This window comes from Malurus melanocephalus, unplaced genomic scaffold (assembly GCF_030028575.1).
Source record: "Malurus melanocephalus ecotype Western Australia unplaced genomic scaffold, MMel_1.1 scaffold_916, whole genome shotgun sequence".
In the NCBI taxonomy this organism is placed as follows: domain Eukaryota; kingdom Metazoa; phylum Chordata; class Aves; order Passeriformes; family Maluridae; genus Malurus; species Malurus melanocephalus.
In genome coordinates, this window is record NW_026624148.1 from 15,273 (window position 1) to 27,541 (window position 12,269).

General features: G+C 51.8%; 1 protein-coding gene across 3 annotated transcripts; it reads left to right on the forward strand.

Moving 5' to 3' along the window:
- Nucleotides 1-2,376: 2,376 nt before the first annotated feature.
- On the forward strand, nucleotides 2,377-12,064 carry LOC130585556 (perilipin-4-like). Of its 3 annotated transcripts, none has more exons than XM_057386114.1 (8): nucleotides 2,377-2,458; nucleotides 6,332-6,408; nucleotides 6,866-7,061; nucleotides 7,873-7,955; nucleotides 8,241-9,456; nucleotides 9,857-10,056; nucleotides 10,231-10,359; nucleotides 10,443-12,064. In XM_057386114.1, exons 2-8 carry the CDS (start codon nucleotides 6,349-6,351, stop codon nucleotides 11,226-11,228), a joined length of 2,670 nt encoding a protein of 889 aa, XP_057242097.1. In that variant the 5' UTR covers nucleotides 2,377-2,458; nucleotides 6,332-6,348; the 3' UTR covers nucleotides 11,229-12,064. The 3 variants fall into 3 exon arrangements, with proteins under 3 accessions (XP_057242097.1, XP_057242098.1, XP_057242096.1); XM_057386115.1 differs by lacking the exon at nucleotides 2,377-2,458 and adding an exon at nucleotides 5,218-5,284; XM_057386113.1 differs by lacking the exon at nucleotides 2,377-2,458 and adding an exon at nucleotides 5,302-5,978.
- The last annotated feature ends 205 nt before the right edge of the window (nucleotides 12,065-12,269 follow it).

Consider the following 12,269-nt stretch of genomic DNA (forward strand, 5'->3'; position numbering starts at 1 on the left):
GGAATCCTCCAGAGCAAGCACAGCAGACAGGAGGCTCCTGCTGGCACCTGCAGCACAYCCTGAGCTAACAGAGCACCCTCCAGACCTGCAGGGACCAGCAATGGGGAGCTTTGTGTAGCAATGAATGCCAAACACCCAAAGCTGTCCCCTGCTTGGAATCTCAGCCCTGCAGAGCAGCCTGGGCACGAACACGAGGAGCAGAACCCGAGCACCTCATGCCCCAACCCTGAATCATCATTCTCAGCGCTTCTCGTGCCTGTGCCTGCCCAGGGGAGGTGACCACGGGGTAGGAGACCACAGGAAAGGTGACCACGGGGTAGGGGACCACAGGAAAGGTGACCACGGGGTAGGGGACCACAGGAAAGGTGGCCATGGCACGGTGCCAGGTTGCTCACGGGGCCAAAGGCCTGTGAGAGCAGCGAGAGGATTTCCGCCGCAGCAGCAGATGAACGTTGGCAGTGAGGAACTCTGGTGTCACATGTGGCCTCCGGGCCCCAAAGGGACAATGCTGAGCTGTGACACAGCACAGAGCAGGCTCCCAGCATGGGGGCTGCCCCTCCAAACCCTAAACACTCAACAGAAATGCCAGCAGGATGGGACAAATGGGCAGCTCGAGGATGGAGAGGCGCTGGCCCCAGGCAGGAGGGAGCTGAAGGACAGTGGTGAAGGGGACAGGGGACAGGGACAGGGGACAGGGAAAGGGGAAAGGGGCTCCCAGAGCTCCAGCAGATGGGGTTCACACCCCAAGGATCCTGCCCCATGGCTCCAGGCTGCAATTCCTGCCCTGACACAGCACTGCAGGGCTCCGGCCAGCTCAGCTCCCTGTCCTTCCCCAAACGTGTTTCTCCGCTTCCTCCCACGCCCTTCCCACGCCCACCAAACCCCTCAGTGCCGATTTTATCTCAGATTTTAATCCGTGCCTTTCACACAGCACCAAAGGGTCACAGAAATGCTTGTGCAAACCTTTGCTCTGACAGTGCAATCCCCCAAATCCGGCGTTCTGACCCTGCAGGCAGCTCCATCACCCTGCAGGCAGCTCCGAGCACGGATATCCCACCCTAAAAATCAAAATCAAGATATTAAACACTGCCTGGTTAATTATAATTACTGCTTGTCACCTGCCACTCACACTCCCCTGTGCCCCACCATGACGGGGCACCGTGCAGGGAAGATTTCAAAGCTCAGCACCTCAACTTTTCCAGCCAACATTCCCAAATAAATCAGGATGGGGATTCCTTCCCACCTCCCAGCTGAGGAGTGACAATTGTTTGCATTTTTGTCAGCTGAACAGCACATTTTTCAGAAATTCCCTGCCCCCAGTGCCTGAATGTCAACACAGAAGCAAATCCAAGGTCTCCTGCACGCAGTGGCCCCAAAACAAGGTGACTCAATCACTTTAATAGTGTTGGAAGACTTCAGATAATTTTTACCTGTGCCTCAGTTTCCTCCCCCGCTGATCTTGCAAACAGACAACAGGAAGCTTAAGTGGTGTTTTCAAACCGGTTTTTGGACAGCTGAGGATGAAAAAAGTATAAATGAGAAAGAAAAGGAAGCTTAATTGATGTTTTTTAAACCGGTTTTTGCAAAGCTGAGGATGAAAAGGCACAAATGGGAAAGAAAAGCGTTAAGTGGAGTTTTCAGTGTTTGCTGTTCAAAACAAATCATTGTTTATGGGATTATTGGGGTCTCTGCAGGTTTGGGGTTGGGCTGATGATCCCTGGGGGATTATTGGGGTCTCTGCAGCATTGGGCTGATGATCCCTGGAGGATTATTGGGGTCTCTGCAGCATTGGGCTGATGATTCCTGGGGGATTATTGGGGTCTCTGCAGTGTTTGGGGTTGGGCTGATGATCCCTGGGGGATTATCGGGGTCTCTGCAGGGTTGGGGTTGGGCTGATGATCTCTGGGGGATTATTGGGGTGTCTGCAGGGTCGGGGTTGGGCTGATGATCTCTGGGGGATTATTGGGGTCTCTGCAGTGTTGGGGTTGGGCTGATGATCTCTGGGGGATTATTGGGGTCTCTGCAGCATCGGGGTTGGGGTGATGATCTCTGGGGGATTATTGGGGTCGCTACAGTGTCAGGGTTGTGGTGATGATCCCTGTGGGATTATCGGGGTCTCTGCAGGGTTGGGCTGATGATCTCTGTGGGTCCCTCCCAACTCAGGGCATTCCATGATTCCATCACCCCAAGACCAAAGCACCCCTGGACACCCCATCAGCTCTGTCCCTCCTGGAGGGGACAAACAGCAACTCCCACCTCCCCCATAGCCCGGGGGCACCCCCAGCCCCTCACCTGTGCCCCATCCCACTCACCTGCACCCCATCCCGCTCTCCATTGGCCAGGCCAGCACCCACAGAGCCCTGATTCAATCCTGCAGCTGCCAATCACCCTCCCGGGTATTTAACTGGGGCGACGCCCAGTGCTCCCAGTTTCACCAGTGCCGGCGTGGAGGAGCCAGGTAAGGCTGGGCTGGGCTGGGAGGGGGGAATTGGGGGTTTGGGATTTATCTGAGGGTTTGGGGTGATTCCTCAGAGCTGTCCCCTGCTCTCCAGGGGCTCTGCAGCCCCTTCCCCAAGGGCAGAGGTTGGGATGGAGCCGCCTCCATCCCGCAGCTCTGGGGCTCACAGGTTCCTCCTGGGAGAGCAGAGCTGGGTGCTGTGTCCCTGCTTTTCTGTGTGCTTGGGGTCTTTGCTTTTTGGGGTTAAAGGTGATGTTTTCTGGTGTCACGATGTGTCTGCTTTGGGTAACAGCTGAGAGGGGTTGGAACGAGGTGATTTTTAGGGTYCTTTCCARCCCAAACAATGARATCCCAACTGTGGGATTCAAATCCGTCCCTAAAGGCTCCTTCTKAGTTTTGAGATGATTCCTTGGTAACTCCATGGATCCCTGAGCTGGGATTGAACATTTTGGGGGTTAAAAGCTTTTTTTCTGCTCTTTGTCTGCTGAGGATCCTGGTTTGGGGGGTCCACAGGAGGTGACACCCCCCGGTCACATCCACAGTGTTTGTGGAATCTTGGGGACACCGTGGGTGCTCCAGGGGCAGGTGATGCTGGTGACACCTCGGGGACAGGCCATGCAGGTGACCAGGCTGGCATTCCCTTCCTGTGACAGCGTTTCCAGCCCTGCCCGGGGCTGTTTCTCGTGATCCACAAGGACTGAGTGCCAAAGGAACTCTTGCTCAGGAGCACCCTGTCCCTGCAGGGCTCTGGAGGGAGCTTTGCCAAACTGGATTAGAGTTTCTCAAGGCTGACAAGGTTTAAAATGTGGTCGTGGCTACCTGGAGCTGTGCATGGCTGGGAAGGAGTTTGATTTCTGAAGCAGCTTCTGCTGAAAAGTTCCAGATGGAAATGTGTTAAGCTGCTTCCTCTGCAGGTTACAGCTGAAACCAAAAGCTCTGTCCTCGTGGAAAGATTGGTAAATACTGAGAAACTGTCTCAATTAAAACTTCCTTTCTTAAAATATCTCTATTCCAAGCAGTTAATGACCCAGTGGTGGGCACTGGTTGTGGTGTTTGATTTCTGCTGGAAGTTGTGTGAGGGAAGCCCTGCATCCATCTCAGAGGTGCCTTTGATCTTTGAGCTTTCCTAGTCCTGCTGGTTTATCCAGAAAGTTGAGATGGGCACCTCTGCCAGCTCTCCTGAAACTACTGTCCTAAGGTCAGAGCTGGGAATCGTTTGATCTTCTTCCTAAAACTAATCCTGTCCTCAGATCTTCCTCCTAAAAGGAATTCTGTTCTCAGAGCCATTCCCCACAGCCATCCCGTGACCCAATTCTGCATTTTTGGGAACCTGGGTATCAGTGGCAAATCTCGAAAAGAATGTAAATAGGTGCTTTAACCACAATTGAATTCCTGTGCCCTGATTAGCCCTCCCTGCTCACATCTAAAGCACTAAATTTAGCTTTGTTTTCCTCAATGGTCATTAAGGAATTGTTGGTTAAGCCACCGAACCAGTCTGTCTCCCATGGTAAAATCCCTCTGGAAGGGAGAAAAGCCTCCTGAAGGTGAAGATCCTGCAGGAACCCACAGCAGAGCTTGTTCTGGAGGAGCTGAGCTGCTTCCCACGGGGAAATCTTCCAAAYAATGGGCAGTTAAAGCAGCAGCTGCTGTGAGCTGTGATTCTGGAGTGAGAGAAATCAGGGTGTGCTGATCCCAACAGAGAAATTCCTGGCACAGGAGAAGAATCCCTGGGATAAAGCAGGGAAAAGAGCAGCTGGGTGGGGTTGGTGTCCTCTGTTTGGTGCCAACCTTTGCTCCTTCACCGACTCCAGCCTGGCAATGTCCAGGAGTTCAGAAAAAAATCAGAATTCAGAGAAAATCTCCTGACCTTGATGCCACAAAGGAGCGCTGAAGTTTCATCCTTCTGAAACCACCTTGCTTCAAGAGCTTTCTCCAGCRGTGACCTCATATTTGGGATGGAGCAATGGCGTGAAATCATGGGATCATCACTTTCATACCCAGCAAACCACAACCAAAACAAAGCAGTGTCATTTCTGTTCCTCTGCCCGCCGGGATTCCGCTCCCGGCGATCCTGGCTGTGCCTTCTCCAAAGGATTTGCAACCTCCTGACCCAGAATTGCCAAGCCTTGGGCTTTCCTGAAATCTCTTGAAGCAACACCAAGGCTGCTCAGCGCTTTTGCAGCGAGAAAAGAAAATAAAACCACGCTGGGGAGATTTGCCCACGCTGCAAATCGTGGCGTTGCAACACACACGGATTTCTTCAACGCAGCGGAGAGCAAACCTTGTTGTGACATGACTGTGCTGAAGGATTGTCCCTGGCATGGCTGCATCCATGGTTAACACGGGATCCCTTTGCTTCAGAGGTTTATTCTAATCTCACACCAGTTTTTTCCATCAGCCAAGGGGTTATTTCTGAATTTTTCCCACCAGAGTCTTCCCCTTCTTCCTTTTTGCTGCAGCGTCTCTGTGCTGGCCCTGACACCAAGGCCACCGTGGTGTCAAACTCCACAGTTTGAGCTTTTTTTCTGCTTTTTCAGAAGTAAAATAAGCAAAGGGGTTGTTTGTGATGGTGTTGAAAGAGCTGTGCTTTGCCCCTAAGTCAGCCCTGCTTGGCTTCAAAGAAATAACARTCCTGCCCTAAAGCAGAGCCAGAGGAACAGCACTGACAGCAAACCCCRTGGACTTTAGGACTTGGATTTTATTTTTTAAGCTTTGCTTTGTTTGGAGCAGTTTTTTTACAAATTCTCCCAGCGTGGTGAGGATCCATTGGTGTTTTTTTCTGTGCAGTTAAACTGGGGAGGACTCTTCTCACTGGAGAGGTTGAAGGTGACAATTTGTGTGACAGCTTTTGTCACTCAGCATCCCTGCCCTGCTCGAATCTCACTGAATTCTGACTCATTCAGTGGTTAAMAGCAGCAATATTTGGTGTTTTGCCAAATCACCTCCTGAGATGTTCCTGGCCAGAGGCAGAGCTCAGTTCAGGGCTCACAAACGTTGGTTTCGCCACTTCTCCCTCTCTCTCTCTCTCTGTTCCTGTTTCTCAGCAAAATAAAAACCTTGCATGAAGTAAAAAAACACAAGAAACAAGACAATGGGCTCTGCTACAACTCAGATGGAAGGTTTTTTTTTTTTGGGAAGAACCTGTCAGTGAGCCTGGAGCATTGCATGGTTTGGAAATCCAGTTTGGGAGGCATTTTGAGGGTTTTCCATTGGAAAATGTCATAGCAAAACTAAGAATAGGAATTAACTGGCAAAGGAGAKAAAAGCAGAATCTCTCCTGAAGAACAAATGGGCTGAAATCTCTGCTGTGCCTGACTAAGGCTCAGGACTAATCCTGGATTTATCACCAATACTGGAGTGTCCAGATCAGCGCTGGGGAAGCCAATACACATTCAGATTATTGCAACATTTGATATTTCTTCAATCCCATTATGTCATGAGAATGTCTCCGAGGCCTGGTTTCACAGGAAGTGAGATTTCCTGCCTTGCTGGTCAGCAGAATGGGAAGGCAAATCTCCAGGTAGTCATGGGAATCCTGCCTCATCCTCCAGGGAAAACTGGAGTTTTGATGAATTTTGATGTTCTTCCCAAACTGGTTAGATTGGGATATTTTCTCYCCCYTGCCCAGCTGAGGAARGGGTGATGGAATGGTTTTGGTGGTGTCCAGCCACAGCCATCCCACCCCACAGACAAAACACAAGGCAGATAAAAATCTCTCACCTATTTCTAACCTGAACTCCCCTGGAGCAGCTGAATGATGGATCCCAGCTTTGCTGCCCTCTGCTTTTCCCCTCTTTTGGTAGGATTTGATTTCTTTGGAAAAGAAAATCAAATCCTCTTGTGCTCATGCTGTGATATTGTTTTCCCTTCCAGCTGCAGCTGAACTCAGAATGGCCTCAGGAAARACCCCAACCCCAGACCTGCTGAAGGCTGAGGAGCAGCAGACAGTGGTAGGTGCCAGGAGCAGCTCAGAGCTGTTAAATCACCCCTGATTTGCTGATAAAGCTCTGCCAGCACCCCAAAACCAGCCTGGGGAGGGACAGAGAGATGAATCCTTTGATCAAATCAAAATCTCCTCAGTACAGAAGGAATTGTTTGGCTCAAAGGACAACTTCAGGGCTGGTCAAGCAATGCAAGTAATTCTGAAACATGAGCTCTTACAGGTCCTACTTCCACATCTGGTTTGCTGCTGAAACCAGTGTGACTCAGAATTCACCAGCCCAGAGCTCCAATTTTTTAACCCTGGCTTGTTCACTTGGTGGAGGCCCCTGTGGATGAGTCTCCTCAACTCCTGAGCTTCAGAAGGATGAGGAGATGGATTTTCTGAATTTTTCTGAGCAGACACACGGCTGTGATCACCCCCAGCTTTAGGCCAGGCTTTAATGTCACCGTTTCTCTTGGGTTTAGAGCGCTGTCAATCGAGTCACCAACCTGCCCTTGCTCAATTCTGCCTTCAACMTGGTCTCCTCTGCCTACAACCAGACCAAGGAGTGCCACCCCTGTCTCAGTGGGGTGTGCAGTGTGGCTGAGACCGTGGCTGCTGTGGCTGTGGGCAGCGTGGTCGGAGGAGCTCAGCCCTTGTTGAGCCAACTCGAGCCCCAGAGTAAGTGCAGGGCTGGAGGGACCYTTGGGACACGGGGATGGGTGGGGAGGGGAGGTTTCTGTGCTTGTAGGGTGATCCCAGATCCCACAGCACCTTCTTCTCCAGTGCTGAGTTTCCCACCCAGCAGATCCCARACAYWGAACTTTCTGGGAGTTAAACCATTTCCAGGAGAAACAGAAGTTGATTTCTCTAAGTTACTACTCAGCAGATCCCAAACATTGAACTTTCTGGGAATTCAACTGTTTCCAGAAAAAAAACAGAAGTTAATTTTTCTGAGTTACTACTCAGCAGATCCCARACAYTGAACTTTCTGGGAGTTAAACCATTTCCAGRAAAAACAGAAGTTAATTTYTCAGAGTTACTACTCAGCAGCTCCSAGACACYRAACTTCCCAGGAATTAAACTGCTTCCAGGAGAAACAGAAGTTGATTTAAGTTACTAAGACATAACTCACTGCTGTCTCTGAGTTCTGACCTCCCCAATGRCAGCAGCAGTGTCAGTCTGGGATAGAGCTCGGTCTGGCTCATCCCAACAATTTTAAACCCTTGCCCTACCCACCAAGGGCAGATTCTACACTGCAATTGGATTAAAGCCTGCAGTTAGAAAGTTGGGAAGGCAAAATGGAGATTTGAACCTGCCAAATTTTAGGGTTTGTTCATTTTTTAACAAGACACCCACACACATCCCATCCCAGAGTGGTGATTTATATTTTTGGGGCTTGTTTTCATGAGTGTWTCCTGAACTGAGCATTGTAGGGTCAAAAATCCATCCCCAAATGGAAGAATAAACTGGTTCCTGTTGTCTCTTCCAGTTGCCCTTGTGAATGAATATGCCTGTAAAGGTCTGGATCAGCTGGAGGAGACCCTGCCCTTCCTGCAGCAGCCAGCAGATAAAGTAAGGAAAGGCTTTTTGTGGGGAAGCCATGGCTTGATGGAGTTTATGGGCAGAGAAGGACATGGGGAAGGCAATAAAGCCCAGCAGCAGGGCTGTGGTGTGGGCTGGAGGAGGCAGGGCCAGCTGAGGAGAGCTGGAGAGGCGTCCTTGGCATGTGGGAATGAACACATCCACATCCACACAGGTGTGCTCACCTCCCACAGACTGTGAAAAGCTTTTTCAGAAAGGGAAAACATATTTTTGAAAAAAAAAAAAAATCTCTTTCTCTGCCCCTCCCTGCTGTAGGTCATCTCAGACACCAAGCAGCTGGTGACCACCAAGGTGACCTCTGCTATGGACGCTGCCTGCGAGGCCAGGGARGCGATGGCTGATAAAGTCACGGAAGCTGTGGACCTCACTAAAAATGTTGTTGGGGACAGTGTCAAACTGACCAGGTCTGTGGTCACCTCCACTGTCAGCAGTGCTGTGGAGGCTGCCCAGGGWGCCAAGGAGCTGGTGACCAACAAGGTGACAGAGGCCGTGGATGTCACCAAGCACATGGTGGAGGACAGCGTKGACAGGACCAAGTCTGCTGTGGCCTCCACRATTGTCAACGCYGTGGAGGCCGCTCAAGGGGCCAAGGAGCTGGTGACCASCAAGGTGACAGARGCTGTGGACCTCAGCAAGCACCTGGTGGAGGACAGTGTGGACAGGACCAAGTCTGCTGTGACTTCCACCATCACTGCRGCTGTGGGRGCTGCCCAGGGWGCCAAGGAGCTGGTGGCCACCAAGGTGACAGATGCTGTGGACAAGGTCACCAAAGCTGTGGATGTCACCAAGCACATGGTGGAGGACAGTGTTGACCTGACCAAGTCTGCAGTGGCCTCCACGATTGTCAGCGCTGTGGAGGCCGCTCAAGGGGCCAAAGAGCTGGTGACCGACAAGGTGACCAAGGCAGTGGACCTCAGTAAACACATCGTAGAGGACAGTGTTGACCTCACCAAATCTGCTGTGGCTTCCACGATTGTCAACGCCGTGGAGGCTGCCCAGGGTGCCAAGGAGCTGGTGACCAGCAAGGTGACAGAGGCYGTGGATGTCACCAAGCACATGGTGGAGGACAGCGTTGACAGGACCAAGTCTGCTGTGGCCTCCACCATCACTGCAGCTGTGGGAGCWGCCCAGGGAGCCAAGGAGCTGGTGGCCACCAAGGTGACCGAAGCAGTGGACCTGACCAAAGGGGCTGTTCAGGACAGTGTTGAAAAGACCAAATCCGTGGTCACCTCTACGGTCAGCACAGCTCTGGATGCTGCCTACGGCACCATCAGCAGCAAGATCAGCACAGCCCTGGAGCAGGGCAGGGAGGCTCTCCAGGATGGTGTGGAGATGACCAACTCAGTAGTGACCAACAGCATCAGCAAAGCCAAGGCAGTGAGCCAGGCAGTGGCTGGAGGTGTGGAATCTGTCCTGGGAATGTCAGAGGATCTGGTGGATCATTACCTGCCRATGACCGAGGAGGAGCTAGGTAAGGAAATACGTACCTGGCGCCTGTAGATGCTTTCCCACGTGAGTAGAGAGCACCTGACACAGCAAGACCCAGCTTTTGAAGCACACAGGTAGCTCTGAATTTGTCACCGAGTTTGGCTGTCAACACCAAATTGCCACGTGGTGTGGGAGTACGGGACACAGTGCTGCTCCCCGCCCATCAGCCTCAAGGTAAATAAAACCCATGGGTTCATGCTTCAACCTCTCCATCGAGTCTGCTCATCTGAAAATTCAGCAGGCATCAACCTGCCTTTAACACCTAAACAACCACAAACCTCCYGCTCCCACAGCAAGCTTCATCCTTCATGTTTTCCAACGGGTGATACCACCTCTTCCACCCCTCCCAGCGGGCACTGGAGCTCTGTTCTTGTTTTCTCCAGGTAAACTGGCCGCCACGGCGCAGGGGTTTGGCGTGGCCTCCGTGGAGGAGCAGAAGCAGCAGCGGAGTTATTTTGTGCGCCTGGGCTCGYTGTCGGGCAGGGTCAGGCACAGAGCCTACCAGCACTCGCTGGCCAAGCTGCAGAGCATCAGGCACCGCACCCAGGACACCCTCTCACGRCTGCAGCTGGCAATAAAACTGGTACCAACGTGCTTTTGCCTTTCTTCTTCTTGTCTGTAGCCTTCCCTGCTATCCAGCTGGAAGCTTTCCCTCCATCCCACACCAGCTCCATCTCACCTTGGATCCTTCCCTGGGCAGGGAAGCACTCCCATGTGTGCTTGAAATACAACYTTTCCTCTCGTTTTTCCCCATCAGATTGAAGCTGTGAAACAGGAGGTTGGTCAGAAGCTGCTGGAGGGGCAGGAGAARCTCCATCAGCTGTGGGTGGACTGGAGCCTGACCCAACCCAAAGGAAACCAAGTCAGAACGGCCAGGCAGCCCGAGGTAGCCCAGAAGGGGTGTCTGACTGGCCCCACGTGGCTGAGCCCWGCCCTGAGCCCGTAACTGAGCTGTGTCTCTCCCGGCAGGTGGAATCGCGCACTCTGRCCATGCTGCGCATCATCACCCAGCAGCTCCAGCCCGTCTACGAGAACCTCAAACTCAGCATCCACGGCCTCCCCAGCAACATCCAGCAAGCTGTGGCTCGGGCCACTCGGCACATCCACAAGCTCCACGGCTCTTTTTCCACGGCTGTGTCCTTCCAGGACCTCTCAGGAACCACTCTGGCCAGGAGTTGGGACCGCGTGGCAGAAGCCCGGAGGTCCCTCGATGTCCTCTTTGAGTACATCACTCACAACACCCCTCTGAACTGGATTGTGGGGCCCTTCAGGGCCATAGCCAAGGTGGCACAGGACAGCAGAAAGCACACGAAGAAAGATGTGAGGACTGATAGAAAATTCCCCAAGGAAACGGCTCTACCRTCAGAGGAGGTGACAAAGGCACCTGAAGAGCCAAAGGGCACCAACAGRCTCTCAGAGAAATGGTATGAAGTGCTAGAGCAGCTGGAGGACATGAAAGGGAACCTGAAGGAGACAAAAGGGAACCTGGAGGAGACAGAAGGGAAGCCAGAGAAGGCAGGGAACCTGGAGGAGAAGGCAGGGAGGCCAGAGGAGAAGGCAGGGAAGGTGGAGGAGAAGGCAGGGAAGGTGGAGGAGAAGGCAGGGAAGGTGGAAGAAAAGACAGGGAGGCCAGAGGAGATGGCAGGGAACCTGGAGAAGGAAGGGAACCTGGAGGAGAAGGTAGGGAGGGATACAGAGGTGGCCCTGGCTGTAAAGAAAGCAAAAACCAGTGCACCAGAGGAAGATCTCTGGTAAATCCCAGCTCTTTTGGCCAAGGCTCYTTGGCTAGAACAGCACTGGATCTTTTAATTGTGTGCCCACTTGTGSCACAAGTGCCTCTGCTCTCTGAGTTTATGGTCAGATGTGGTTGTAAGGAGGTTTGATAACCAAGGTGGGGAGATTCTGAATCTTGATTTACTGTTTTTGAATCACACTGCTGTGCTGGGAGATGGGGACCTGCACTTCAGCTTTTTAACTCAGTGGCTAATTCYTGCTGAGACAAGTTGTGGGAGAGAAGAAGTGATCTCCACTGATTTTTAATGCTGGATTTGTTTTTAATTTGCCCAAGCTGTGGAAATCTTGAGAAGATGCAGTGCTTATCATCTTCCACCTTSTCCAGGTTTAAAAATCCAAGTTCCAGATACAAATTCCTTTGTGGCTGTTGTGCTTCCAGGAAGGCTAGGCCCTGCAGCACATCTGGGGGCAAGGAGCTGCTTCCCAAGAAGAGATTTCTCTTCATGGATCAACCAAAMACTTCTTCCTTCATGGAGAAACACTTGGCAGGCTGGGGTTTCTTTAATGAGCTTTGCTAGTTCTGTGAATGACTTCAGGGATCACCTCTCTGTAACTCTACGTGTGAAACACTTCACACCCATCAAACAAGGCAGTTTTTTCCCAGGAGTTACTCTGCTATGGGATTAGGATATCCCATTACTCAAATAGGCAGGATTTTAATCCAGGTGCTGGTTCTTCCCCAGCAAACACTACGCTGTGGTAATTTCTAATGTAATTTATTTTGTTAACTTGTGTCCTGGCATTGTCCCTGTGCCAGGGCTGCTGAGCAGACCTTGGAATAAAGCGTGACCCTCAAAGCAGTGTGGTTTGTGTGTWCCTAAAGCTGCAGAGCTGTGTTCTCCTCTTACCTGAGCTGGGATGAAGCYTTGCCTTTACCACCTCTCTTCCCTGGCCCAGCTTGTCTGTTCCCTGCTCTGGCTGAAGGGGAAAAACAAAGYGTGTTTAGCAGGTCCCACGCTTTCCTAAGCAGAAAAATACCTTAATTATTTTGTTCCCCTGCCT